Source organism: Pungitius pungitius, chromosome 1, assembly GCF_949316345.1.
Source record: "Pungitius pungitius chromosome 1, fPunPun2.1, whole genome shotgun sequence".
NCBI classification, from domain to species: Eukaryota; Metazoa; Chordata; class Actinopteri; order Perciformes; family Gasterosteidae; genus Pungitius; species Pungitius pungitius.
In genome coordinates, this window is record NC_084900.1 from 3,359,559 (window position 1) to 3,387,423 (window position 27,865).

Consider the following 27,865-nt stretch of genomic DNA (forward strand, 5'->3'; position numbering starts at 1 on the left):
AGTCACGAAGTAACTTTAGAATAAAACAGGAAACAAACTCAACAAAAGTATTGTGACAGTTACCGGCCAAGTAGTTCTTATTTTAATTTTATAGAAGATTTTTCTAGATAAAGAAAAAGGGATGTGTACAAAATGGCAACGAGGGGGGGCGGGGGGGGGGGTGAAGAGGTCGATGGGGTCACCTGCTGCCACAACGCTATCAGGCGAAAGTGAACAACTGCCCTTAAAAAGAACAAGAGATACGAGGAGGACTCGACCCGAACAGAGAAGAGGGGGGGGGGGTTGACCTCATCGCTGTCACCAGGCAACAACAATCCAAGGTCCAACGGCGTCAAACCGTACTGTACTTTTGTTATTGTCGTACAACTGATTATTATATATATCCAATAGTCGCAGTCGGGGCGGGTTTGGAACGGCGAGCGAGGGGTCGGCAGGAAGCGGAGTAAGTGGCAGTAAAACAAGGCGATAAAAAGCTGTTTGGAGAAAGTGTGAGTCACCGGGCCCTCAGACACACACACACAAACACACACACACACACCCCCCCGCACGCATGATGGAAATCGTCCTTTTTTTTTGAAATAGTTATTTTAATAACAGTTAATGGAGGAAACACGACATGATCATCAAACCAGTTCTGCTTTAATAAGTAAAGTTAATAAATGCTGCTTAAACACAAAATAAAAGGAGCATTCTGTATCACATTCATCTAGTAGTGCTACGCTAAGTGAAAGATGACCTAAACCTTCGTGCTGTGATATTAATGTTTTGACTTAAGAAAAAGACGTAAACACAGAATGTTGAAGCGTGTTTTCTTTGCTTCACATTCGTGGGCTCATCCATTACCGGAGCTTCAGGGCAGGTGACAAGCCTCGGGATCCGGGGGCGTGTGTGTTTGTTTTGTGCGTGTGTGTGTGTGTGTGTGTGTGTGTGTGTGTGTGTGTGTGTGTGTGTGTGCGTGTGCATCTGGGAAAACACCCCGTGAGAACTGAACGAGCCAATAACAAGACACAAAGGAATGAGTAAAAGATTGTCCAACAACCTCCTGCACACTTCAGATATGTAATGTTGAAAAATAAACCCTGTGTCATGCTGAGAACGCGTCTTATGTGGGGGGGGGGAGAAAACTGTTGCAACCATTCCCTGTTTACAATAATAGTGGAGCTCAGGATGTGTGAATGGGAGGGAGGGAGGGAGGGGGGGGGGTGCATGCCATTTGGAGGGTGTGTTGTGCCGGCCTATGAGGCTGCAGCCTCCGCATGCGTCATAGTGAGGAGCAGAGGGTGGGGGGTCGCCTCTGTGCCTGTAATAAAACGGGACACTGAGCCTTTACCCCTACAGTGAGAGAGAGAGAGAGAGAGAGAGAGAGAGAGTTCATTCCAAACAGCTGGACTCCCATTCAAGGTTTTGGCCTCTTTTGGAAATTGGTTTTCCTTTTCTGAAAAAGTTCACACTTGCTCTTTTTTCCTTCCTTCTCGTGGACACTGAATCGCTCGTGATGGCAAACAAAGGGTGAGTGCTCCTTTGGACTCTACTTCCACGGCTCTCATGGTTGGGGGGGGGAGGGGGGGGGGGGGGTAAAAGTTTGTGGGTAGAAGCTAAACCCGGGGGAATGTGTGGCTTGGCTCCTCCCCCTTCCCCCCCTGAAAAAAGACCACATGCTCTCTGAGCAGCAGCGGCCTCCACCAAAGGACCTCCATGTGTCTCTGTGAGAGTCCTACGTGGAGTTAAACTGTTGCTTTAGTCCGCCACAGGGCGTATGTTTATTTATAGTCACAGCCTTGTGTAACCGTCAAGGCATACCTGGAAAAGGGAGTGAAAGCAGTTTGACACTTATAGAGGAAATACACAAAGTTATATATATAGAGAAAGTTTCGTGCATCTTTGTCGGTGGCTGTTCTCAGATCAGCCCAGCTCTTGTCCTGTGATGTGATTACGATGACCGCATCACATGACCCTCAATGAATCAGGAGGCAGGGAGACTTGAATGTCGCGTCTGATTAAAAGAACCCCCCCCTCCCAATCTTTTCGCGTCCCTCCAGCTGCACCTACGAGGAGTGCGAGGCCACGGCTGATTGGCTGCTGGCCCGGACGGACGTGCGCCCCACTGTGGGCATCGTGTGCGGCTCGGGGCTCGGCGGGCTGGCCGACATGCTGAAGGACCAGGTGGCCTTCGACTACAAGGACATCCCCAACTTTCCACAGAGCACCGGTGAACTTAACCCCAACCAACAAAAAAAAACGTCTGGCCTCTCGTTTCCACGTCCGCTGAGCGTCTCGTCTTCCTCCCGCAGTGCACGGACACGCCGGCCGGCTGGTGTTCGGCACCTTGAAGGAGAAGCCGTGCGTTTGCATGCAGGGCCGCTTCCACCTGTACGAGGGCTACCCGATCCAGAAGGTGAGCGTCATCCGAAACCCCACCCCTTGGGCTTAAGAAGAACTGTCAATGACTGCCTCGACCCACTGACCCACAACACCTCTGGTCTCAGGTCACGCTGCCCGTACGCATCTTCAAGCTGCTCGGCGTGGAGACGCTGGTGCTGACCAACGCCGCCGGGGGCCTCAACCAGGACTTCAAAGTCGGGGACATCATGATCATCAAAGACCACCTCAACTTGCCGGGCTTCGCCGGCGTCAACCCGCTGTGCGGACCCAACGACGAGAGGTACGCCGGGTTCTCACAAGACACGACCAGAAGCTTCCAGAGTCCAGAGGTCTTGTTGAACCCAACATCCCTTCACTAACCCCCCTCCCCTCCCCCCCCCCCTCCCCTCCCTCCCTGTACTGCCGGCAGGTTCGGCGTGCGGTTCCCCTGCATGTCGGACGCCTACGACCGAGCGCTGCAGCAGATGGCCATGCACGTGGGACAGGAACTGGGCTACGGAGACTTCCTGAAGGAGGGGGTGTACTGCGTGCTGGGCGGACCGTCCTTCGAGACCATCGCCGAGTCCCGCATGTTGCACCGACTGGGCGCCGACGCGGTCGGTGAGTAGCGGCCTCAGCGGGAAAAGGTTCCCCGCCAACGCCATATAAGTCGAGTGGGGGTTATGTCGAAAAAGTGTACCTCATTCAAACCATATCGCCCTCGTCAGGCATGAGCACGGTGCACGAGGTGATCGTGGCGCGCCACTGCGGCATGCGCGTCTTCGCGTTCTCGTTGATCACCAACCAGGCCGTGATGGACTACGGCAGCGAGGCCAAGGCCAACCACGAGGAGGTCCTGGAGACGGGCAGCCGGCGGGCGGCGCAGCTGGAGCGGCTGGTGTCCGCCATTGTGACCAAGATGGAGCTCAACAACAACAACTACGCCCGAGTAGGACGACCGAGGGATGCTGGCGTGCCGAAGAAAACCCCCCCCAACGAGTCCATGGCGTAGGCGAGCGGTTGGGCTTTCAGGTCAAAAGAATTAATCCGACCAAGAGATCTCAAAAATACAACCTTTTGTTTTGGTGTTGTTGTGCTTTTTGTGACGTCTGGCAATACGCAATCAAGACGTTTTTGTTCTAACTTATAACGTGATCAGCTTGTGTAAATGTCGATTTAACTTAAAAATGAACAAAAGAATCTACTGTAAAATTCCTAATTTTGTGATGTTGTTGAGATGTGTACACTGTACATTATTTGACAGAAGGTATCTTACAGTGCTTGTTTTTTTCATATTAATGTTGTTACTAAAGTGTATTATTTATTACATCCAGTGTGTTTGTGTTGTACTTTGGGGTGTGGAAGGGAGCTTTTTTTCATATCACAAACACCAATAAACAGAAATTGAGACCTATTGAAATCCCCATTTTTATTTGGCAAAGAGTTTGAGAGATGCTGCACAGTGAAGTCACATGATGCACATCGATCCCGGAGGACCCTGGATGTGACCCTGGATGTGACCCTCGTAAACATTTGGTTACAAAAGCATCCGCTGCAAAAACCCAACAGAGGATCGCTGGCTGCGACGTCAGCGTAAAGGATCAATGTAAACGTTTCAAAATCGATTTCCTCCATTTACAAAAATGAAAAAAAAAAAAAAAAAGGCATGACACTTTGTTAAAAATACTTCACATGTGGCAGAAGTCAGGCAGTTAGACGATGTAATCACATTTCACGCTGCATGCTCACAACTTGCATAAAAAGTTTCCCTCCACCTCAACAACTTGTTCTCATTAAAACCCACCGGGACGTCCCTTGCAATATAAAAATGAAAAAATAAAAATCATTATTTCTTCGGTAAAAACAGCCGTGCAGAATCCTGAGCCAAACCCCCTCGAGGGGGAAGCGTCACTCGACCGGGCGCCGCTCGACGAGCAGGCGAAGTTTGGCCCGGGGGTGTAAACCGGAGACGTGAAAGTCGGTAAGCGTAAGCTCCACGTGGCCTCAAACCTTCCCACGGAACAAACTCTCAGAAGAGCGTTCTGCAGATTGTCCTCAAGTACATCAACTCTTTGAGGAAATTACCTTTTTTTTTTTTTAAATCGATCAAAAAGGTGTTATTTCCCCTCTGGGGATGAACGCGGCCCTGTTAGTGGAACCCGTAGTGCTCGGTAAGTGTAAATTATTAAGTATAAGCATTTTTTATAGCTAATTTTCTACAAAAAAAAAAAAAAACCTCCCTATTAACCCTTTTAATTAAAGAAACCGTGTGCAGCATTTAGTGCAATGTTTTAGCAAAAAGCAGAAATAGAACAGTATTAAGTGTGTTTTCTTAAAATATAGCGCCGTGTGTTTGCGTCCCCTTAGAGCGAGCCGTTTGTTTCACTACTGCACGTTGCCGCGGTAACCGGAGTTACCCCCCCCCGCCCCCCCCAAACGGAGAAGCGTGGCTCGTTCGTAGCCTTTTTAAGCGGAGACGCGGAGAGAGGATTTTCATGTTCAAGTCAAATCGATAAAAAGCCTCAGGAAGTCTACAGAAAGTGTGCCGAGGGTCCCCTTAACGCTGCTGGGACGGGTTTGGTCCTCTGTTTAAAAGTTAAATAACGTTATTTCTGCGAACAAAGGCTTCTACAGCTGTAAAACTTTTCTTTTCCAGATGTTTGGTTCCCTTGGTTGGGCGAAAAACCAAAACGAGGCGTAAACGAGTCGGCACACGTTGACGAAGCAGGCACCACGTAGACGAAATGCAGAGAGAGAGAGAGAGAAGAGAAGGCACTTCTGGAACGTGGCCCCCTGGGGGCCGCAGCAGAGGCGTCCGCTCGTCTTCAGGCAAACATGGTCAGGGTGATCCACTGGGGAGCACACAGAGAGAGGGGGGGGGGTTTAAGGGGGGGTGGAGGGTGGAAGCGAGGCGACTCGTTGAGGCGTCTGTGCCGGTGGTACCTGGTTGAAGTCGAGGGACATGTAGCCGTCTTTGTCCGTGTCCAAGGTGTGGAAGGTTTCTGCAGGGGGGGGGGGAACATTTTAGGGACATCCTGCCAGTCATTTTGTTTTTTTTGCATTCTGACGGGACTCACTGAACATGGTCTCCAGCCGGACCAGACAGGTGACGAAGTTGTCAAAGTCGACGGACATGTCGGCCTCCGTGTAGCGCAGGATGATCAGCTGGAACAGAGTGTTGGTCAGCTTGAAACCTGAAGTGTGGGGGGGGGGGGGGGGGGGAGGGAGGGAGGGGAGAGGTTTAAAAGAGTCTCATGCGCCGCCGTCTCCTCTGGTCTCGCCATAGAAACGAGAAGGACGCTCTACCTGCAGAGTCCAGAGCCATCCTCATCTCGTAGGAGCTCATGGTGCCCGATTTGTCCAAATCAAACTGCCTGAAAATGGTCTGAGACGAACACACGGGTCAATAAAGAGGAAAACAGAAACCGCATCGATGGTCATCCACGTTCTCCTCGGTGGTCGATCTCACCAGGTAGCGCTTGATCTTCTCCCACAGGACGTGGAACTCGCTCAGGCCCAGCTTTCCGCTGCCGTCCGTCTGAGCAGGCGTGTTGAGGAGCAACGCAACCAGGTCTGGTGAACATCTAGTCCACCCCTCCCCCCCTCCCCCATTTTCAAGGATACGTCCATGAGGTTTATCATGCTGCGACAGGATTCCTTCGTGAAGCCGTCCGTCTTCAGGTCTTTGTCTGCCAGACAGAGAACGAATGAAGGTACGTTTAAAAAAAGAAGAAGAAGAAGAAGAAGAAGCCAACGAGGTCCCAGATACTAACGTTTGCTTATGATCCGATTCAGGATGGTCTGCAGCTCTGTGAGGCTGATCTCCATGTCCTATTGGCACAAACGCACAAGTCATGAGAACCCGTGTGTGTGTGTGTGTGTGTGTCAGGAAGCATTGGTCCAGCCTACCGATCCTGCCAGCTGTCTGAAGAGGTTTTTGAAGGCCGGGTCGATCTGGCTCTCGTCCAGCTGGACCTGAAACACGGGACACATCACGTCAGCACACGTCTACACACACACACACACGTCCTTCGTGGTCCCGTTGTGGGGGTTTTCCTGCCCCCCCCCCCCACCTTACCTCAGTCGGAAGGTCCGCTTTGACGTCGTCATCGAGCTCCCTGAAGCGAAGGGAACAGAGATTCCGAGTCATTTATTTCCATCCACCATTCTTCCCCCCCCCACACGTCTCTTGGCGGTCACTCACTGGGAGTCGGCGGGCTTCTCGGAGAAAACCCGCAGGACGAAGTCGCCCTCTTTCTGCGGCTCGAAGGTGGACGGCACGATGACGTACTCGCCGGGCGGCAGCCGCAGCCGCGAGCTGACCTCCCGCAAGTTGATGAAGAGCTCGGAGCGGGCGCTGGAGGCGTGCGTGAGGAAGAAGTCCCTCTTCAGGTGGACGCCCGAACATCCCACAAACTAAGAGAGAGGGGGGGGGGGGAGAGAAGAGGTTCTGGGGCTGTGCGACGTCCGGGTAGAATTTGGAAGTATTTGCTCGGATCTCAAAACGACTGGTTGATCTTAAATTACAAGACAAGAAAAAAAAGCCCAACTCGTACCTCCTTCGGAACCTGTGAGAGAAGGAGAGAGAAAGAACGAGGTCATCAGATGGGCCGCGATCAGGAGCAACGAGGGTAGAACCCCAAAAAAGGGGCAAAAGGGCGGCGGCGGACCTCGTAGAGGGCGAAGCCGATGGTCTCCATGTCTTGGCCCTCCTGGCGTTTCTTCCTGCGGTCCTTCTGCATGAGGCCCACCAGGAAGCTGCACTCGGACGTGCCCGTGTCCGGGTGCTGCAGCGCGATCTTGAACTGGGGGTTCAGCCAGAAGGTCGCTGGGAAGACGAAACCGGTTGGCATTGAGCGGCGACGCGTTTTTTTTATTATTATTTATTTTATTTTTTTAAAGGGGCCAAAGGTCACCTGGGAAGTTCCTGCAGCCCCCGGCGGTGCTGCCCTTCCTCCACTCGCCCTGGTACAGCGCCGAGCTCCACTTCTTGGGCTGGCTGGCCTGCAGGGTGTCCGCCGTCAGGTTGCACAGCTCCAGGCGGCTGAACTCGCGCAGGAAGTCGGCGTAGGACATCCTGCGAGGCGGAAGGTACAGGCGGGGGCGTCACAAAGCGCGAGGGCGGCGGCGGCCTTTCAAAGCGCCAGAGGCGGGGAAGGCGAGACTCACCAGAACTCGCCGTCCTCGCTGCGCTTCCGCAGCCGAGATCTGGTGGAGTCGTCCACGCTGTCCCACTCTCTGGAGCTGAGGGAGAACAAAAAAAACACAGCTTTTTTTTTTTTTCTGTCTCACATAAGAAACTGCCGGGGCTTTTTTAAACGTCGTACTCGTCGCTCCAGGGGCCGGTCCACTCCACCTCCCCCCACGGGTTCCTGATGCGGACCAGCTTGGTGGCGTTCCCTCTGTACACCACCTGGGGACAACAGGGAGACGCAGTGAGTCTGACGTCTCACGTCGTCACAGTGAAACGCGGCGCGTGGGGGGGGGGAGAATGAGACAGAACCACTTCCACTTGTCACGTTACGACGTTACGTTTTACTGAAGGATATAAATGAATAAAGAAATCTACAATACATACAGTAAAAATACAATATCTGGTGAATAATTATTAAATTATCATTATTATTAAAATACAAATCTCGGCACTGATTTTTGTAGTTTGGTTCAATAGAAATGTCAAAAGGGTTCGACTCAGTTTACACCAGTCTGTCTTATGCTCACGTTATTTATTACACCAAATGTAATGTATTTAGGCAGTTAGGAGTTAACGTGCTTCCTCGTCCTTTTCGCTGCCTCTCGTTAGCTGAAACAAAGTGAATTGGGGGCCGCCTCATGTGACTTAGTCACACTCTCTCTTCTCTCCCCCCCCTCCAGTTTCTGGGATCGAATCACTCGAATGATTCCGAGCAGGTGACACGGAGCTAAAAGCAGCTGGAAAACAAAGCTGTGCCATGTGACCGGACTGGACTCACCTCCTCCACCCCGGTCACGGAGTAGGCGTGTCCCTTCACCAGCTTCTTGAACGTCACGGCCTCCCGGTCATTGGAGCTGGTCGTCTGAGAGAAAACTAAATCGATCAGCTTTGTTCTGTCACAGTATTTTCCTTTTTTTTAATCATTTAAAGTGATTACAAACTAAATGGAAAGGTTAGTTTATCATGGATTAGACTCGTTCATAAACCCGCTGTGACCCCTGAAAGCTCCCCGATCTTTACCGCCCTCTGGTGGTATCAGACCAGAATACGTGCATCCTTCTACCATCACAGTCACCTTTGACCCCCTCAAAAAGAAGGAGATTTTCCCATTATTGTTTCCTTCAGACTCCAACCCAAAGTTTTCCACCACTGACATGTCTGCAAGTAGCTTAGCTTAGCACAAACACTGGAAACGGGGGGAAACAGCTAGCCCGGGCTCCGTCCAGACCTAAAGAGGGTGGGGGGGGGGGGGTTTCGCTGCACTGACCTCAATGGAGCAGCCCAGCAGGGAGCCCCTGTCTATGGCCCTCCGGATGATGCTGAACAGGTCGGGGGGGGCTTTGCCCAGCTCGAACATCTCCGTCACGCCGCCCGTGAAGTCCTCGAAGCCCTCCGACGTGCTGCCGCCCGACAGGGCCTCGTAGCTGCCGTTGAGCCTGCGGCGATTGAGAAGGTGTGTTGGGGGGGGGGGGTAGTGCTTGGCTTGAGTCCACACGAGCAGGTGTGCATGCAAGTGTTCACTTTTACAGCAAGCCACATTCACAACCCGAGGCCACAGTCTCAAGTTCCGAAGTTATAGTCTCCCAGCAGACTCTTTTCCCCCCCCCCCTCCCCCCCTGCCCACGGCGCGCTTGTATCCGGGCAGGTTTAGCGCGGGGGCCCTTACTTGGCGTAGGCCTTCTCCAGCAGCGCGCTCCAGAACTCGGTGCCCTCGGCCGAGTGCACGAACAGCAGCTTGCCGTCCTTCACCGGCAGCCGGTCGTCGATCACCACGTCGACCCACTCGCCGAACTGCCAGAACTGGGAGGAGTAAGAAGAAGGAAAAAAAAAAAAGGAGGGAAGTCAAGACAGGTTTGGAATTTGGGGGGGGCTTTTAAATCTCAGGGTGAGGAATCAGGAGACTGAACCCTGAGGAGAAGAATAAAAAAATAAAAATGTATTTTCTGAATCTTTTCCCCACATTGGGCCTTAACATGTGACCGTGTCGGCCAGCAGGGAGCACAAGAGTTCCACCCAGCATAATATTATATTATATATATGTTGTGTATATACTGCCGTTTGAGCCCGACTGGGTTTGATAGGAATTCCTTCACCTCTTGTAATTATGAGACCCAAAGAGAGAGGAATGACAAGTGGACGAAGAAATATCCAATGCCGTTTCACATCATTGATCAAATTTTCTTTCCTGTCACATCGGTCGACTCGTACAGAAAAACAAACCTCCCAGACGTGAGAGATGCGTCTGTCAAAGTAATCGGGTTTGTAGAAACAGAGAAAGACGAGGAAGGAAGTTGCAGGGTTGTCATAAAAAGCCAATAAAAGGTGTGCATGCGTGTGTGTGTATATATATGTTGGAATGTTACAGACGTGTGTGTGTGTGGGGGGGGGGGGGGGGCCCTATGGATACCCAAAAGTACGAGACGCTTCCCCCTCTAAAGCCTTTGAAACCCTCAGTTGTTCCGTGTGGATCTATAATAAGAATATGATGAGCGATTCTGCCCCACTTTGGTTTCATTTGTTTCCGACTGAGATTGCCTATTTTATAATTTATTCTCCCACAGACTCCTCCTTCCTCCATTCCCCGCCACCCCTCTCTCTCTTCCCCCCCCACTCTTGGTCCTACTTCAATTAAGACTCTCACTGCAGTGCACTCGTAATTACATTTGGGGATGACTCATTCAGGTCCGGGCTGTTTTTCCAGAGGCTTAAAATGATCAGAAATGAAACAAAGGGTGGAATCCCTGGAAGACTCGACCGTGCACACACACACACACACACACACACACACACACACACACACACACACACACACACACACACACACACACACACACACACACACACACACACACACACACACACACACACACACACACACACACACACACACACACACACACACACACACACACACACACACACACACACACACACACACACACACACACAAAATGAGAAACTGAAAAGCAGAAATACGCTGGCTGTGATGCAGAAAAAATAAAACACCAACAACAACATCCAGGCACGCTGGAGAGAAAGGGGGAGACCAAAGTAGGACAAGCCTCGCGCCGCTCAAAAGGAGTACATGTGTTTATTTACCAGCCGCTCCGTGCACGTTCAACATGCACGTGCACGTTGCAGCAAATGCAAGCGTTGTTTCCAGTGTGTGTGTGTGTGTGATCTCACAGTCTCTGGAACTAATCAGTGAGAAAACGGGTCAAATGCTCTGCTTTCCCTCGGCTGCCTTCTGTGTGTGTGTGTGTGTGTGTGTGTGTGTGTGTGTGAGACGGCATTTATTGACCCGCTGATGCAAAATGAGTCAGCACCAAATGAACCGAAAAGATGCTTGAATCTTCGTCTTCTGGGGAAAAGGATGGATTTCCCCGCCATGCTGTGTAGACTAACCTGTGTGTGTGTGTGTGTGTGTGTGTGTGTGTGTGTGTCATGTGACACCACAGGCCCGTTCCTACACGTGTTGGCATGTGTGTCCTCGCTGTGCGGCAGCGTTTCCTCTGCACTTCCTCCCAGACTCGCGCTCTCTCTCGTTATCACTTGGCAGGCGAACAGTCCGCTTGGCACCAAGATGAAAAAGGCCCCCCCCCCACTGCGTCAAAGAAGCCGATCCGTGGTTGAAATGTACAAATCATCACCATCACTCCTCATTTTGTGTGGCCCCGTTATTGAAGGACTGCATTTTGTCCCCCCCAGAGCGATCCATGTAAATGAAGCTTAGGCGAAAATTCAGTCAGGAAGACTGGACAGGCGTTGCCATTCTCGGTAGGCTCCCTCTCTCCATGGGGGCACACGGCCAGCTGATTAGGGGCGGGGTCAGGTAGTACCAGCCAACCAGATGTGGGTGATGTTACCGTAAACCAATTGCATCAGGGCTGGCAAACGTTAAAAGACTGTTCTCTCTCTCTGCTGTCAGTTGTCATTTCAGCGCGCACCAAAGGCGAGTCAGAGCGCACCAGACGTGAGCAGGTGTCATTGCAACGCAAAACCAGATGCGATAGGTTGGCTCTGACTGCGGGGCATTCTCGGTAAGACGATTCCGGAAGAGAAACTATTATCCCTCAGCCGCACGTCCTTGCGCAACTGTGCAGGTGACCGGTTGACGTTTAAATCGAGTTAGTGCTCAGCTGCACGTCCTTGCGCAACTGTGCATGTGACCGGTTGACGTTTAAATCGAGTTAGTGCTCAGCTGCACGTCCTTGCGCAACTGTGCATGTGACCGGTTGACGTTTAAATCGAGTTAGTTCTCAGCCGCACGTCCTTGCGCATCTGTGCATGTGACCGGTTGACCATCAAACAAGCTATTATTCAGCGGCAGAGAGAACTGGGGAGGAAGAAGAAGGTTGTCCGACACAACAATGTTGCGGTAAACGCCGATGGGACGTCGGTTGATTGCGATCGATCGGAAAGCTAAAGCAAAATCTGAGCCGGCGAGCCACCGGCGTAGTAGCACTTTTATGAGGCGCAGCAGGAAGCAGTTATGCTAAACGTAAGAGCGCTGCGCGGTCCGAGCACCAAGCATCCCTCTGCCCAGGTGTGAGTGGGTAAGGCTCACAGCTGGCAGAGAGCGAGTCGATCCCTCCCTGCCAACCGCACCGAATTGAAACAACCCATTATGTTTTATGTAATTTAGCATACGATTTAATCCAAGGGACAAGAAGTGCATTCAGCAGAGGGTACAGAACAAGAAGCAATAGAGTACAAATAAATCAAGTAGCCAAACTACAAGTGCGTTATTAAGAGCCAGGGCATAAACAGTCGAGGTGTTAAGGACTTAACGGTAGCTCGCGCTGAGGGAGCGTAAAGCACGCGCTCCCGGTACCGATACCAGCCGAGGCATCGCTCCCATAGATCGTGGTAACACTCCTTTAACTTGAGGCACCGGTCCATTTAGCTCCCCCGACCGAGGACCTGGTCTCTTGACCGAGTAAACACACGCGGTAGTTGCCACAGAGCCACAGGCACCGCAACCTGCAACAGGAAGTGCCTCAACGAGTTGCCACTGCCACTAGCGGCGCTAGCTCCTACTGCGAGAGAGCGCTACACCCCGGACCGGCTCTCCAGCTACTGCGGAACATCGAGGACGGAAATCACCGTCATCTCCAACGCCTGGGAAACGCGCAGCTTTCCGTCCAGCAAGCAGCTCCTTGATGGGCTAACACTCTGCAAGTCGACCCTCCGCATCCATGCAGAATGAAGCAGCTCGGCATTCACAGGCACCCGCATTCCCTGATTGTCCACCGGGTAAGCACGCAGATACTAAGCTGGTAACGTATGGACACGCTCCGCGATGCGAAGCTATTCCCCGGTTAGCACTGTCCGGCTGTCCTCATGTGATGATAGCGCAGCGTCGCGAGGTGAAGCTCCGTGGTGTTTGAAGTAAGCGCTCCACGGCGGAGCACGCAGCGCTGGCGTCTACCGTTGTTTGCGCGGTGTAATGTAATGTTTACCCTGAGAGGGGGCATGAGCTAGATTCTTACAGAGCTGGGTAGCGATCACAGCGTGAACTACGGGAGTAACAGCTCGGCAACCAGTACCGTGAAGCTTCTAAGGCACTCAGGCCGGGTCCACCGTATTGACTACTAGTAATCGATCAGAATAACTGCTACAACTGGACATGATGTTCTAGTCAAATAGTCTAAGCTATAGCTAATGTATTGCATAAATAAATACAGGACCACTAGCAATAAGGGGGAAGTGTCATAATTGTGCCTATGCAGGTGCATGGCTTTCAAGCTAAAGAAATATAAGGATAAATAAATAAAATAAAAAGAAGCTTGCGCGACTCCTGCATACAGAAACAAATCCGCAAGCGACATTCAACTGCAATCTATCCGTGCGGCGCTTTGGGTCACCCAGCTCAGATTGCCCGTCAGCGACAGGTTAACCACCGGCATCGGGCTCGCAACAGTCATAGCAGCGGCATGAGGTCCTAAAAAGCCCAGTTCATGGTCATGCGTTTTCAGAGGAACACAGGGGCATGCATACAGGACCCGGTGCACGTCCGTTCCGTGCTTGGTTACCCCTTCTGGCAGCTGTCAACCAAATGTGCTGGGCTAGCAAGCTACCCAAGCCTCGCGCAAACCACAATGCTGTGATTGGTCGGAAAACTATGTCCTTTCCATCCATCCTGTTAGCATAATACCGGCGTATAAAAGTTGTTCAGGAGAAACAAATCGACTTGAAGCGCTTTTTCGGAAGTAATACAGAGCTGCGGTTACCCATTCAACCAGTCAAGGGCTGATTATAAGGATGCACAGATGGGCTCCAAACTCATGGAGGGAGATCTCTGAAATTGCCGGTTGAGGGGCGTTAAAGTCCTGGAGGAAACTACGGGACAAACATGGCTGCGGAAACTAATAACTGAACATATCAACAACTTCCACACGCAAAGACCTTGTGTTCTGGGTCGCCTTTTACAAGGGCCGGTGTGCCACCTATGCTGGCGGTGAATGGCTTTGCAGCACGGGCAGGCCCCTTTCAAAACCATGGAGGGGAATGAGTATCGACTCAACTGCCCATAAGACGCAGCCGCGTTGCAGAACCAGGCACCGGAACCATATAAGCTACACTCGTCGCATGATGACAAGAGTTTGCGCGAAGAGGCTAATTCGCCATACGCATTATGCCGCGGGGAAGCGTATTTCCATGCTGCTAGTAGGACATGGCGTCTTATTTATGCAAACAGCCGCAACCGATATGGGAACAGGAGCAGTACTGACGGAGCGTGAGTGTCAGTGGTTTCAATGTGTTAGTGTAACGGCCACAACAGCAGTGCTGAATCAGTAACATGGAGGCATGCAGGCCAGCTGTGTTTTGGGGGGGTTTTGGTCAAAGCCACGGCTGGCTAGACCAGGGCCTCCTTTCTTCAGATGATTCCATTTAGCGTGACAATCAAGCGCGGCCAGCAATCTCAACTAAGGGCTAAAAATTATTCTTGGTTGGCTGAGATATTTATCCGCTTAAGAAGTTGGCACCAACAGTACGCAGGGCATTCATTTAGGGGCAGCTACTTGACTATAAACCAAGGTATCTCCTCGTCATCCGGCCTAAGGGTACGTTGCGCCGCGGCAACCCACACATTCTCCAACATCAAGGATGGCGAGTTGGATTCTGGAAGCCTAAGAGGGTCTGTGAATTCCAGAAGGTAATAACTGCTAGAGCTGCTAGCATCCCAGTGACAAGCTCTCAGCCAACAGGCCAGGGGGGGTCGTCAGAGGTTGTGACGTTCCTCCGCCCTGGTCGTAGCGCAGTACGTGCAAAGCAAGATCTATAAGCCGTAAATGAGCGGGTAAGCATGCATATAACTGGTGGTGGTGGTGCATTCCCTTTTGGCATGTTGGAAGGCCAGGTCAGCGTCCCCTATGCAGGGGACCGGCGTAGTTCCTCCCAGTCTCCCTAAGAAAATCTAATTTCCTAGGTGAACGTGACCTGACTTAACGTGGCTGTGTTTCCTAGGTTTAACGTTACCTGGCTTAACGTGTCCGTTTCCTGGTCTAACGGGACCACATAAATTTCCCCAAAAGATGTCCGAAAGGACCCGTCAAGCCGACAACACTCTGTTTCGCGGTCTCACGGGACCAGTCAAGCTGACTACCTTTCCGTTTAGCGGTCCCGCGACCAGGTCACTATAGATCAGGGCTAGTTGCCTGTCTGAGCAGGGCCCGGTCCAAGCTGGACCCGTCAAGCGACGCAGGGCTGTTCAGCGGGCGCACAGGATCAGTCAGGTACACCATGTGACCATCTGTTTCCCGGTCTGAGCGGACCCGGTCAAGTTGTTCTGTGAGGGGTCCTCCGCAACTATGTCTATTCTGCGGTCTCCCTTGACCCTGACTGTCCTGTTCTGCGGTCGACCGTGACCACATCTATCTTGTCTGCGGGCTTACACGACCACACCCTGCCCTTGGCGTGGGTCTATCTCGCCCCCAACCTATACCGTCCTTTGGTCTAGCAGACCCTCTCTTTTACTTCGGGATCTGTTGAAATCCCACCATGCCTTACTGTGGCCCAGCTAGGCCCTCGCTACGTCCTGCGGCTTTCCTTGCCCCCTTGTCCTTGTCTGTGTTTCAACGAGATCTTCCTGTCCTTTCCTTGTTAACTGTGGCCGCTATCGGCTCTTGACTCCCCGTGACCCATGATATGTTCCCCTACCAAGCTAACCCCTTGTCCCACCAGCTCCACTTAAAGTCTGGCTAGGACTCCTCAGTGGCCGTAAGTATTATTTTATTCATCATAAAATAAACCTGTTTTTGGGGGATATAGCTCGGCTCAGCATCCCGGCCCCTGGTCTTTCCTACGGCAGGATGGAGTCCAAGCCCCAAACACATTGCAATAACAAAATTAATGCATGTTATAATAAAGCACTGTTCAAACTTCAAGTCTCTCCGGATTGAAATGAAGCTTAGGCGAAAATTCAGTCAGGAAGACTGGACAGGCGTTGCCATTCTCGGTAGGCTCCCTCTCTCCATGGGGGCACACGGCCAGCTGATTAGGGGCGGGGTCAGGTAGTACCAGCCAACCAGATGTGGGTGATGTTACCGTAAACCAATTGCATCAGGGCTGGCAAACGTTAAAAGACTTTTCTCTCTCTCTGCTGTCAGTTGTCATTTCAGCGCGCACCAAAGGCGACCCGCCACCACCCCTGACACCTCCAATCTACAGCAGTACCTGGCACATCAGGAAATTGGAGCAACTTATTCTCTACCACCATCACCAGTGTCTGGACTCCCGAAGGGGGGGATATAGCTCGGCTCAGCATCCCGGCCCCTGGTCTTTCCTACGGCAGGATGGAGTCCAAGCCCCAAACACATTGCAATAACAAAATTAATGCATGTTATAATAAAGCACTGTTCAAACACCTGGAAGTGGAAGATGCCGGCGTAGCCCTGCTGGAAGCCCTGTCCCTGGGGGACCACTCGGTTGAGGAGGTGGTCGTTCAAGGTCAGCGAGGCGATGGCCGCCAGCAGCCAGCAGTCCCCTGAACACAGAAAGACACACAGTTTAATCACACGGGGGGGGGGAGGGGGGGGCAAGACCTTCCATGCTGCATTTGAATGGCAGGATGAGCATGTCACACACGTGATGAGAAGGGAATCAGAATTTTTTTTTAACTCTCTGAGATTCAGTCTGAACGCACTGGAACAAACACAAACACGCTCAGTGAGAAAGAAACTCACAAAACCGGATTTGTCCACCCCCCCCCCTCCCTCCCTCTGTAGAAACAAGAGGCGTGAACTTTGTTCCAAAAAGCTTTGCCTTCTAGGAAAGTGGGAGAGGCCCCGGTTACAGTGATACACCCAGACTTGGCCTTTAGTATTAAAGTCATGAAACGTTATAGTAGCGCAGAGAAGGCCTTCAATGACTGATCATCTTGTTCTGGAACATGGCCGCCCTAAAAGGTTGGATGAAAACCCCCAAAAGTAACCCAGATTCACACATGCAAGGAATGTGTTGCGGTGTTTGGAGCATGAAATGAATCTATTTTTTTTTTAAAAGATGAAAACGACGCGCCGAGACGTAACCTCATAATATCACTTCCAATCTTCTCTCATGAGCTTTTAGTTCAACCTTGTGCGAGTCAGACAACAGTTCATCGTTTCAATAAGGGAATATCATATTCTAGCGTGGGGGGGGCGGGGGGTCGTCTGCCTGAAGACAGATGAAAGCCCCAACTTATTAATATCCTAAAGCTTAAAGCGTCGCAACCCGTCAATCGCAAATGAATCTAAAAACGTCTCCTCTCTCTCTCCCTCTCGTCCTCCCAACATCTGGATCCCGTAGGAGCGGCGCCGCCTCACCCAGAGCCCCCTGACAGATGTCCGTCCGCGTCGCTCCGTCCACGATGAAATCGGGGCGCTTGCAAATCTCCTGCGAGGTGGAGAAAACACAAACAAACAAACAACAAAACACAAGAACGCATTATTGCAGCGCCGGCTGTGGGGGATCCTCACTTTTTGCATCTGGCGCTGCGTCTCTACGGGGTTTCAACAAGTCACGAGCCGCGCAATGCCGTGTAAATATTACAGAGGCCCCTGCATTATGCAACGAGGCACTTTTTTTGGGGGGGGGGGGGGGGGGGACGAGACGAGACCCCGGGAAAGCATCAGAGGGGGGTGGGGGGGGAGGCGGCGGCAGTGACCCGGCAAGGTATTCGCGAATCAAACAGTAATGAGAGCGCGTGTGCCATCTTTGTGCCCCCCCCCCCCCCAATTTATTCATAATGCAGCGAGGCGACAGGAGGCTGAGGGGGGGGGGGGGGGGAGGAAGGTGCATGGGCGGATTGGAAGCAGCAGGGAGAGAGAGGAACCTGCGTTTTTTTTTTGGGGGGGGGGGGGGGGGGGGGATATTGAAATGTTATCGGCCAATCATTGCTGAGAGAAAGTTTAGTTGCCAAGCAACGAAGATTTAAGTCTTTGGGGAAATGTTGCTCGGTAGATAAAAGATATTTTTTTATTACAGCAGGTAATAAAAAGCAGTGGATATTCAGTCACTGCTGATCATCATTAAAACGCAAATAAAGAGTCACCACAAAAGAAAATGAAACTTTGCCAGTAAAAACAACTTCAGCGTCTGGATCAGCGCGCGACAGAACGATGGATCGGAGTCACGCCGGGTCCAAACGGCCTTCCTCACCCCGGGCCTCATCCAGCGCACTCCAGACGTCTTGGCGGACCTCGGGCCGAGCTCGTTGAAGCCCAGGGACGACGCGGCGCTGGGGAACAGGTGGTCCTCAAACAGCCTGCCGGCCTGGGCGCACTGGGCCCTCAGGCCCTCGTAGTCCTGACCCAGGTACTTCACCGCCATGTGGTTCTGCCCCAGGCCGTCGTTGCGGTCCCACTGGCTCCTCAGCTTGGCGGCCATGCCGGTCGCACAGAGCGACGACATCGCGAGGCGTCGGTGGACTAAGTCGTTGGGAATCCGATAGAAGGCGGTAACGGATTCAAGCTGTAAAGCGTTGAATCACAGGCCCGGCAGCTCAAAATGCAGAAGCTTCACAGGCTCGTCAGTCCTTCCTTCCTTCCTTGCTTGCTTGCTTGCTTCTCCCCTCCGGCAAGTGAAGCCTAGAAGAATGAAAAGTTGAAGTGAGATACTGAGAAAGAAGGCAGAGGTAACGTCCCACCTACTTCTGTTTAGGACACAGACAAAAGAAGCACCTATAAGCGTTCTTTACGTGCAGTCATGGTTTAAAGAGGCCAGCGTGCCCTGCCCAGCTCCTTTCAGTCAATCACACACACACACACACACACAGCAGTTTAATCAAACAAGGTGTGTTTAAAAAGGTGGTGTGCGTGCACATGTGTGTGGGGAGATATGTATTGTGCAAAGTGGGTTTGTGTAAATCTCGATGCACAATGAAGGCAGCGCCGGGAACAAGCAAAAGCTCTCTCCGACTCGTCAATTAAGCAGAGGCCGAGTCGGGGGAGGTGTGAACGGCCATTTGTGCCCCCCCCACCCCACCTAAAAAAAAAGCTCTTGACAGAACTAGAGCTTCTCAAACGAAAGGAAAATCGAAACTGCTCATCTGGGTTGGGCCCCGTCCTCCTTCACTCTTTCCCCCCCCCCCTCTTTGCTTTGCTTTTCTTTCCGGCAGAAGCACAGAAGCGCTCTTCCTGTTTCAAAGGGTCTGGCTCCTATTTGCTCAGAGGTTGCCACAGCTCTGTGTGAACCGCGCCCACAACGGGCCCCCGGCTCACCGACTGAACAATGTTCCTGTCAACAAGGCCCGCAGGACAGAACATGTTGCTGCAACGCCACTTGCTTTGTTGGGAGAAATTTAAAAAAAATCAAAAAAAGACCACTGCTTTCAAACTGCTACCACACGGCCACGGCAGCACAGCTAGCTAGCAGTACTAGCTTTCCGCAGCTAATTAGCGATGCTAGCACGACCACTGCTAATGTCCTACTTCACTATCTAAAACTACTTCGATCGTTCTTCTGGGGCTGTTATTAAAAACACCAACAGAAGGCCGGCGTAAGCGTTGGATTTATGACCAGATGTTTTATCCGACAGTTTGATTTAAATCCCAATGTTAGCAACTTAAGACTTAAGTACAGTTTCAGCAAAACTCTAATGAGCAGTGTCAAAAAGGCCCAAATTATACATGTATATCACTTTTATTGCCTTTTTAAGACTCCTCCGGTTCATATGATGTATTTTTAAAATATAAAATGTCAAATCGGGTCTATTTTAGGCGACGACTAAATATACCATCTTCCACCGGCCACACAACCAGTGGGTTTCATCTCCGGTGCTTGTTATCGGGGCGCACTTTGCCCAACGCGGGTTCAATCTGCCTGTAATGAATATTTTATTTGCCCTCACATGTGACACACACTTACACCCCCCCTTACACACACACACAAAATATCCTCCACCTCAGTGCAGGTAGTGACATTTATGAGACATGACAAGCAGAAGCAGAAGCAGAAACAGAAGCATGTCCACACATTTCCCCCCAGCAGCCGCAGCCCAACAACAACAACAGAGATGAATAACAATGAAGAAAGAAAATCAAACTATACGAGGAAACGATGCCCTCGTTTGCCCTGCATTCACCTATTGAATCAACTCTAAAAGGCACCAGCTCTCACCTCCCAAACCTAGCTGTTTGGATAGAGATTCAGACATGATGTGCAGGTGTGATGTGAAGGGTGTCAGGGCCACGCGAGTTTATCAGCGCTCCTACTGGGATTTTGGAGACGTGTATTTATGCACGCCAGGGTCAGTCACGCATCAGCAGAAATACAGCAGCGACGTCGCTGTATTTCCGTGACCGTAGGTGAGGCCTGCGGTGGGGGGGGGTCGAGTGTTTTGTGCAGTGAGTAAGCATTCGGACCCTGCCTCTTGGTGCATTACTGCAAACACTGTGGAATTAAAACCCATCCAGAGAAGAGTTTGCTTTCAAATCCGCGCAGGAACTTGACACACACACACACACACACACACTCAGTCTGAAGAGGACTTCATGCCGACTGATCTCTGTCAAAGTCGGATGCAGACATTTAGCTTGGGGCACACTTAACGAACAAGCGTCTCCGTGTAGATGACAACACTCTCTCCATGTCTATTGTGGGGTGGGTGGGGGGGGGGGGGGGATATCGAGCGTGTGGCCCGCAGAGATAAAGCCTGCGGCCCTGCTGGTGGGTGTGGCCCCTGAGAGGAGACGCGGGGTCCAGCTGTCAGTGTTGGTCAACTTGAGAAAGTTGCATTCTAACAGCTGGTACTTCCCACCCCCCCCAGTTTGCTGTTCAGCTCCCTCTCATAAGAAACGGTATGCGGATTTAAAAAAAACACACACACATTCACGCACACAGGCGAGATAAAATGAGTTTTTAGGGCGAGTGATCTGCGGATTTTAAAGGTGCCGCGGAAGTTGCGAGCGGGCGACTGGTGAAGGTGTTGTGTGGACGCGATTGGTTCCAGATGTTTACTGCACGACTCACAAACTCTTCGATGTCGTGTAAAGAAAATAAAAGAAAAAGAAAAAAAGTTTCGGTTTCGGAAATCAAAAATACGGGTCTGGCTGCAGCGCGACGCAAACTGCAGAACTACAGCGGAACTAACGCTAAATGAAGGGCGCTCATATTTACCTTTGCGGGATGTTTCCTCCTGAGTGCAGTTCTTTAGACACGAAGTATCCAGCTGAGCTCTCCTTCCATGTTTGGTGAAGGTTCAACCCCTCCTCTATTCTCTACCAGCGCGTATTATTCATGCCTCTGCTCTCAACTGGAGCCAATGTGCACCCGACGCACTGCGTCTGCGCAATGTCCGCTAGGTATGACGCCCGCTGCACTGAAAGGGAGGGATTTATACTCTGTGCTGCTGATGTACTTTTGTTGTTGTTGTTTTTTCACACAAAGCACACAGTGCCAGGTAATAAAGTTTGAGATTTGGAGATGGATTGTGCTGGAAGGACTAATTATGACATAGGACGTGGTTCCATGTTGTTGCATCAGTTCAGTGCATGGATACGGGTTCACTTAGATACTAAAATAGATATAGATAATGTGTCTTAAGACTGACACGCGCCCTTTTTCTGCATACTTATGCACTTATTAAATTAATACTTTTCCCTAAACATGGTGTTTTATACATGCAAAGTAAGCCATCGTGAGCTATTACGGGGATGTCACAGTATCAAGCGGCATACACAGGACATCTAGAGGCTGTGTTGAGTAAATGCACCGTTCGTTCATTCGGACTACATGTCCCAGGCGGAAGTGCTCCAGGCTACTTCCCGTCATGCTTTGCGCTAGTCCAGTTCTGCGCCGCTCGCGTGTCCTCCGTAGCCGCCGTTGTCCCGTTGAGAGAACCTGAACATGGCATCCGACGGACCGCCGGGCACCGAATCCCTCCAGTCCGATTTAGGCAGCGCTATCGCGGCCCTGAACACATGGAGCCACTCGGAGCTTCACTCCAAGCTGGCGGAGCTGGGAGCACCCACGATGGGTAAGAACGAACAGGAGACCGAGGGAGCGCGCACCGGAGGAAGGGCTGTGTTTAGCTAACAGTAGCTAGTCGGAAGCTAACGCTAGCTAGCAAAACGTAATACTTCCGTTGCTGTTCGCTAACGTTCGGCCCGCGGTGTTTTTGCAAGTGTTGTGATGTACATTGCGATTCTAATGCAATCAATATATCGGTACCTATAAAAACGTGTTATACGCAGCCCTCACGTGACACAATTTAACGTTACCCGGTCCCGTAGATTAGCAGCCCATTGATTTAGCTGTTAGCCTGCTAGCTAACGTGTACCATGTAACGTTGAGTTATGGTTTAACGCTCGTTTAACTTAACGTTAGCTAACTTCTCTGCTAGGCCGTTTGGCGTTGAAGGGGCTTCACAAGAGTCCTCACACTCATAGAAGCTTGTATGTGATGTTTAATCAAAGTAACACTGCGCATTTGTGGTTTTTCAGGTCCCAGAGAGGAGCTGATGGACAGACTGAAGGGCTACATGCTCCAGGTAAGCTGCTAAGAACTACTGCTGTTACCACTATTGTGTCATAGATATTATTGAAGCGGTTCTTACATGCCCCTCTAATTCTCTTCTTCTTAATAACACTCTTAAAGTCTTCAGCCCAAAAGCATTCACCCATTTTGTTTTGGTTGTGCTTCCCACTGTAGACCGGGATCCTCCTCAGCAAACCTAATGATGACAAATCTATGGGCCCCCAGGTAAATGATTTTGAAAGTGTAATGATGCCGCCATCATTCCATTCTTAAAGGAATTGTGGTTTGTTTTGTTACATTTATGCCAAATACCCTCATGATTTGTATTTGCTGCCACGAATAATGAAGCCCGACTTACAGCCGCTCCAAGCGTTCACTTCCCACCTTCATGCCTCCTTTCCTCCCCTCCAGATGTCCGGTATCCCTCCCATGCCCCCGATGCCCATGCCACCCATGCCTCCCGGTATGGGCATGCTCCAGGCTATGACCATGATGCCCGGGGGGCCCCCTCCGCCGGGCATCCACATGGGCATGGAGCCCCCGGGTTTGCCCCCTCCGGGCCTATCGCAGGATGATCAGCTGAAGATGGCGCAGCACAGAGCGGCCATGGTGCTACAGCAGGAGGAGAGAGCCAAGCATCAGGTGAAGTCTACCGGCGATGTAATCCACTCGTTGCTCCCCCCTTTTTAGTGGGTGATGCACAGTCATTGGTCCTGTGCATCACAGGGTGTCTGAACGGGACATCCTGGGGACGCAGAGGGTGAGGTGACCAACTGTGTCAGACAGAACTTCAGATTTAGAGACTTGATCAAATGTAGACTCTTAGGAAAGAGTATTTGTGCAAACCATACTCCTTTTCTTGAACTGTGTATTTTAAGTCCCATCTCCTTCCTTCTTTTCTTGTTTGCATGTCAGATGATGGAACAGCAGGAGATGGTTACGATGCATATGGGTGCAGTGCGAGGTACGTTGGTAATCTGTTGTTTGTGTTTAGATTTGTTATTCCTGTTGCACGTCATCAACTTTGGACTCGTGGCTGGGCACATTTTACAAGTAACCTGTTTGCATGCTGCTTTCAAACCAATAATGAGCATAATCAATGCTTTATGTGGATGCAAAATCTTGTTTACATAGTTTCATCTGTACCCAGATTAGTTTGGTGTAAATAATCACATCGTCTGTAAGGTCTGATCCCCTGCGATCTGTCGCTCTGCAGGTATGGATCCACGTGGGCCGCTGCCTCCTGGTGTCAGTATGATGCCGACCCAAAAACAGAGAGTGCCCCCTCCTCCGGGAGAAGATAACCGAGAGGTGAGCTGACATTTTTCTATGTTGTTTTTCTTCACACTGACCATGTATATAAAACCTGTACGTACATATGTTCTTAACAGGCTGAACACAGGAAATGTATTGTTAAAAAGAGAAACTGATGAATGTCTCGCAGACTTTTTGTTGTTGTTGTAAGCTTGTACATGTACACACAAAGATTGATTTTGGGATCAATGTAAATTCCTAGTTTTATGTCGGTGGTTGGATTGTTTTTCTGTGACTTGTGTCTCTCGTCGATCTGTTGTTGTCTGACTCGCAAGTCTCTCGCGCTTCCGTTCCAGTGGCAGAGCGAGGAGGTGAGCATCAGCGGGCCCAAGATCCCCCAAGCCCTGGAGAAGATCCTCCAGCTGAAGGACATGCGACAGGAGCAGCTCACCGACCCCGCAGGTCAGTACGGCTCCTCCTGCTCCACCTTCCCCTGGAACGTTTGCAGCAGCAGCTTGACTTCTAACCGCATCCGTCTGTTTCCTGTCTGTGTTGCGTTTCTCGTCCCAAGAGGAGGAAGACGAGTTGGACCTGAACAGATCCTCGGCACCGCTCGTGTCTGAGACGGAAGACGACGACAGTCAGATATCCAAGAAGGATGTGAGTCTTTTCTCAAACCCGCAACTGACCTTTTCACACCGGGTCGCCTGCTTAGTTGATGTAATCGAGTGCGTGACGAGGCAGAGCGACGGAGACGCGTCTTTCCAGAACTAAACGCAGCAACCTTCATTTCAGAAAAACCGCAAACGCCGGAACCGCAAGAAGAAGAGCAAGCAGAAGCGAGCCCTGGAGAAGAAGGAGCAGGCGGAGCAGCAGGAGCAGAAGAAGGAGGAGGACGAGAAGAAGGAGGAGGAGGGCGGCGACAAAGACAAAGGGAAGGACAAAGACAAGGAGCCCGAGGTGGAGATCGAGTACATCACGGAGGAGCCGGAGATCTATGACCCCAACTACATCTTCTTCAAGAGGATCTTTGAGGCCTTCAAGGTGGCTGCGGAGCACTTCTGGCTTTCTGTGCTCATTTGCTCTCGGGTGTTTTTTCCATTGCTGTAACAAAGCCTCCTCGTCTCTCTGCCAGCTGACCGACGACGTGAAGAAAGAGAAGGAGAAGGAGCCCGAGAAGACGGACAAGCCGGAGACGGCCGTGCTGCGGAAAAAGGGCTTCGAGGACGAGAGGAAAGACAGCGACGACAGCGACGAGGTTTGGACCCTCCCTTCTGTCGCAGATGTGTAAAAGAGTAAAACACGGACACGTGTTCGCAGCTTAAACGTTCTCCGTGTGCAGGACATGAGGCCGGACGTCTCTAAACTCTCCAAGAAGAAGATGAGGCGGATGAACCGGCTCACGGTGGCTGAACTCAAACAGGTACGCGAAGGCCCTTTTGTGGCCTTCAGCTCTATTCTCGGCCTCGCGTGTCTGTCGGAGTAGTGGCGACTCATTTCTTTCCCCCCCCCCCAGCTGGTGGCCCGCCCGGATGTGGTGGAGATGCACGACGTGACGGCCCACGAGCCCAAGCTGCTGGTCCACCTGAAGGCCACCAGGAACACGGTGCCGGTGCCCCGCCACTGGTGCTTCAAGAGGAAGTACCTGCAGGGCAAGAGAGGTATCGAGAAGCCTCCGTTTGAGCTGCCCGACTTCATCAAGAAGACGGGCATCCAGGAGATGAGGGAGGCGCTGCAGGAGAAGGTGGGACGAAAGGGAGTAAAACGAGAGGAACGAGAGGTGACTTTCAGATGCAGCTCCTTCACTTGTGTTCATTTGCCGCTCGCAGGAGGACGCCAAGACCATGAAGACCAAGATGAGGGAGAAGGTCCGGCCCAAGATGGGAAAGATCGACATCGACTACCAGAAGCTCCACGACGCCTTCTTCAAATGGCAGATCAAACCCAAGCTCACCATCCACGGGGACCTTTACTACGAGGTGCTCCATCCGTTCCCTCTCAGCAGGTGGTGCTACGTTCTGAAGGACCGCAGAGTGACCATCGTTTGTTTGCGTCTCTGCAGGGCAAAGAGTTTGAAACTCGTCTGAAAGAGAAGAAGCCTGGCGATCTGTCCGAAGAGCTGCGCATCGCTCTGGGAATGCCGGTCGGACCTGTAAGGCTTCATTCATTCATCATCTCAGACCCTCCACAGAGGGTCCAGGTCGTGTGGGGCGGCGCTCGTCGCTGTTTTTCAAAGCTTCTGGTGATGAAAACGGTTCCTTCTCTTCCTCCCCAGAACGCCCACAAGGTGCCCCCTCCCTGGCTGATCGCCATGCAGCGGTACGGCCCCCCTCCCTCCTACCCCAATCTCAAGATCCCCGGCCTCAACTCCCCGATCCCGGACGTAAGACGTCTACTATTACATAATAATAATAATAATAACAACAGTAATAATATGTATTATTGACAACAGTCAGTCTGACCCGTCTCCTTGCCCCCTCAGAACTGCACGTTTGGTTACCACGCCGGGGGCTGGGGGAAGCCCCCCGTGGACGAAATGGGAAAACCTCTGTACGGCGACGTGTTTGGGACCAACGCCATAGACTTCCAGGTCAGGACCCCCCCCCCACACACACACACACACACACACACACAACTGCGTGATTCTTGTGTGTATGAAAGATGTCTTCCTTTTAGAAAAGTCGAATACATTCTCTTAATATCTTTTGGGGGCTTCTTAACCACGCGTTGAACATGTGATCAGGCCAAAGCGGAGGAGGAGGAGGTGGATCACGCGCCGTGGGGGGAGCTGGAGCCGTCGGACGAGGAGTCGTCGGAGGAAGAGGAGGAGGAGGAGAGCGACGAGGAGAAGCCGGACGAGACCGGGTTCGTCACCCCGGCGGACAGGTACGTCCCGGCGCTCTAATGAAGACCCGGAGCCTCTCTATGGAAACGCGTGTGGGTAACCCCCCCCCCCCCCCCCTCCCTCCCCTGTGTTGTATGTGTTGCAGTGGGCTGATCACCCCCGGAGGTTTCACATCGGTACCCGCCGGCATGGAGACGCCGGAGCTGATCGAGCTGAGGAAGAAGAAGATCGAGGAGGCCATGGATGGGTGAGCGTCACGACCCGAATGCATACCGCTCATCTACGGCGCCTTTACATTAAGGGATCGTAAGCCGCCCGTTGATCTCATCGCCGGTTTTTCGCGTCGTGTCTCCGCAGCAACGAGACGCCGCAGCTGTTCACGGTGCTCCCGGAGAGACGGACGGGCCCCGTGGGGGCCGCCATGATGGCTTCAACGCACATCTACGACGTGTCGGGGGTAAGAGGGCTCCGCCCGGGCGGCGCCGGGTGACCGACCGGCCGACCGCGGGTCGGGCCGACGCGTCTAAACTTCCCTCTGTGCTGCCCCTCAGGCCATGGCGGCGCGTAAGGCGGCGGGCGGGCAGGAGTCCCAGGGGGTGGAGGTGGCCCTGGCCCCGGAGGAGCTGGAGCTGGACCCCATGGCCATGACCCAGAAGTACGAGGAGCACGTCCGAGAGCAGCAGGCCCAGGTGGAGAAGGAGGACTTCAGCGACATGGTGGCGGAGCACGCCGCCAAGCAGAAGGTACGGAGAGCGCGTTTCACATGTCCCCTTTGGCGAGCTTTTTTAATGATGATAATAATAATAATAACCTCTTCCGCCCGCTCGTCATCGTACAGCAAAAGAAGAGGAAGGCCCAGCCGCAGGACACACGAGGCGGCGCCAAGAAATACAAAGAGTTTAAGTTCTAGAGCACAGGCGGTGAGGCGGGGAACGGACGGGGAGGAGATCTACGACGACGACATCGACCGTCTGAGACCAGCGGCCGTAAACAGCTGTTCCTTTTTTTAAAAAATGATTTAGATGAAGCTTTCCGTGACGTAATCGGTGTCCCGTGAGGACTCGTTTCCTCCCTTTCAGCCTACATCTTTCGTCTTGGTTATTTTTACATTGTAACTTTTTTTTTCTTCTGTATTTCGTTTTTTGTAAATAAATGATAAAAAAAAACAACATACTGCTGCGTTTCATTTGATTCCATCTCAAATGGATTATTAGATGTCATGCTGGTAACTTTTGAGTCTGCTAATCAGG

At 51.8% G+C, this 27,865-nt stretch overlaps 3 protein-coding genes across 3 annotated transcripts; 2 read left to right on the forward strand and 1 right to left on the reverse strand.

The window, feature by feature from the left end:
* The first annotated feature begins 1,324 nt into the window (after positions 1-1,324).
* pnp5a (purine nucleoside phosphorylase 5a) lies at positions 1,325-3,647 on the forward strand. Its single transcript, XM_037480850.2, has 6 exons — positions 1,325-1,509; positions 2,040-2,209; positions 2,292-2,395; positions 2,487-2,662; positions 2,792-2,982; positions 3,090-3,647. The coding sequence occupies exons 1-6, from the start codon at positions 1,496-1,498 to the stop codon at positions 3,371-3,373; spliced, it is 939 nt and encodes a 312-aa protein (XP_037336747.2). The 5' UTR covers positions 1,325-1,495; the 3' UTR covers positions 3,374-3,647.
* A 124-nt stretch (positions 3,648-3,771) lies between these two features.
* capn1 (calpain 1) lies at positions 3,772-21,332 on the reverse strand. The gene is made up of 22 exons (XM_037480839.2): positions 21,158-21,332; positions 18,200-18,627; positions 17,365-17,434; positions 16,426-16,544; positions 9,222-9,355; positions 8,823-8,991; positions 8,334-8,417; positions 7,689-7,774; positions 7,531-7,605; positions 7,278-7,438; positions 7,032-7,189; positions 6,918-6,929; positions 6,566-6,777; positions 6,440-6,479; positions 6,271-6,336; positions 6,135-6,192; positions 5,986-6,050; positions 5,831-5,899; positions 5,668-5,746; positions 5,439-5,555; positions 5,305-5,363; positions 3,772-5,213 (listed from the first exon to the last, which is right to left on the reverse strand). The coding sequence occupies exons 2-22, from the start codon at positions 18,449-18,451 to the stop codon at positions 5,187-5,189; spliced, it is 2,112 nt and encodes a 703-aa protein (XP_037336736.2). The 5' UTR covers positions 18,452-18,627; positions 21,158-21,332; the 3' UTR covers positions 3,772-5,186.
* A 485-nt stretch (positions 21,333-21,817) lies between these two features.
* On the forward strand, positions 21,818-27,759 carry sf3b2 (splicing factor 3b, subunit 2). The gene is made up of 21 exons (XM_037480834.2): positions 21,818-22,016; positions 22,483-22,529; positions 22,691-22,741; positions 22,928-23,158; positions 23,432-23,480; positions 23,733-23,827; positions 24,127-24,232; positions 24,342-24,430; positions 24,566-24,814; positions 24,906-25,028; positions 25,113-25,193; positions 25,287-25,514; positions 25,600-25,749; positions 25,833-25,922; positions 26,046-26,153; positions 26,253-26,360; positions 26,514-26,656; positions 26,761-26,862; positions 26,973-27,072; positions 27,167-27,358; positions 27,454-27,759. Exons 1-21 carry the CDS (start codon positions 21,887-21,889, stop codon positions 27,523-27,525), a joined length of 2,544 nt encoding a protein of 847 aa, XP_037336731.1. The 5' UTR covers positions 21,818-21,886; the 3' UTR covers positions 27,526-27,759.
* The last annotated feature ends 106 nt before the right edge of the window (positions 27,760-27,865 follow it).

Coding starts and splice junctions, on each gene's coding strand:
- capn1 (XM_037480839.2), bottom strand. CDS start 18,451: ATGTCGTCGCTCTGTGCGACCGGCATGGCCGCCAAGCTGAGGAGCCAG. Junction 9,356..16,425: donor CCGGCATCTTCCACTTCCAG/GTGTTTGAACAG, acceptor TACTCCTCCCAG/TTCTGGCAGTTCGGCGAGTG. Junction 6,193..6,270: donor TCAGACAGCTGGCAGGATCG/GTAGGCTGGACC, acceptor TTGTGCCAATAG/GACATGGAGATCAGCCTCAC.
- pnp5a (XM_037480850.2), top strand. Junction 2,663..2,791: donor TGCGGACCCAACGACGAGAG/GTACGCCGGGTT, acceptor TACTGCCGGCAG/GTTCGGCGTGCGGTTCCCCT. Junction 2,983..3,089: donor ACTGGGCGCCGACGCGGTCG/GTGAGTAGCGGC, acceptor CGCCCTCGTCAG/GCATGAGCACGGTGCACGAG.
- sf3b2 (XM_037480834.2), top strand. CDS start 21,887: ATGGCATCCGACGGACCGCCGGGCACCGAATCCCTCCAGTCCGATTTA. Junction 22,530..22,690: donor TGAAGGGCTACATGCTCCAG/GTAAGCTGCTAA, acceptor TTCCCACTGTAG/ACCGGGATCCTCCTCAGCAA. Junction 25,029..25,112: donor ACAGCGACGACAGCGACGAG/GTTTGGACCCTC, acceptor CTCCGTGTGCAG/GACATGAGGCCGGACGTCTC.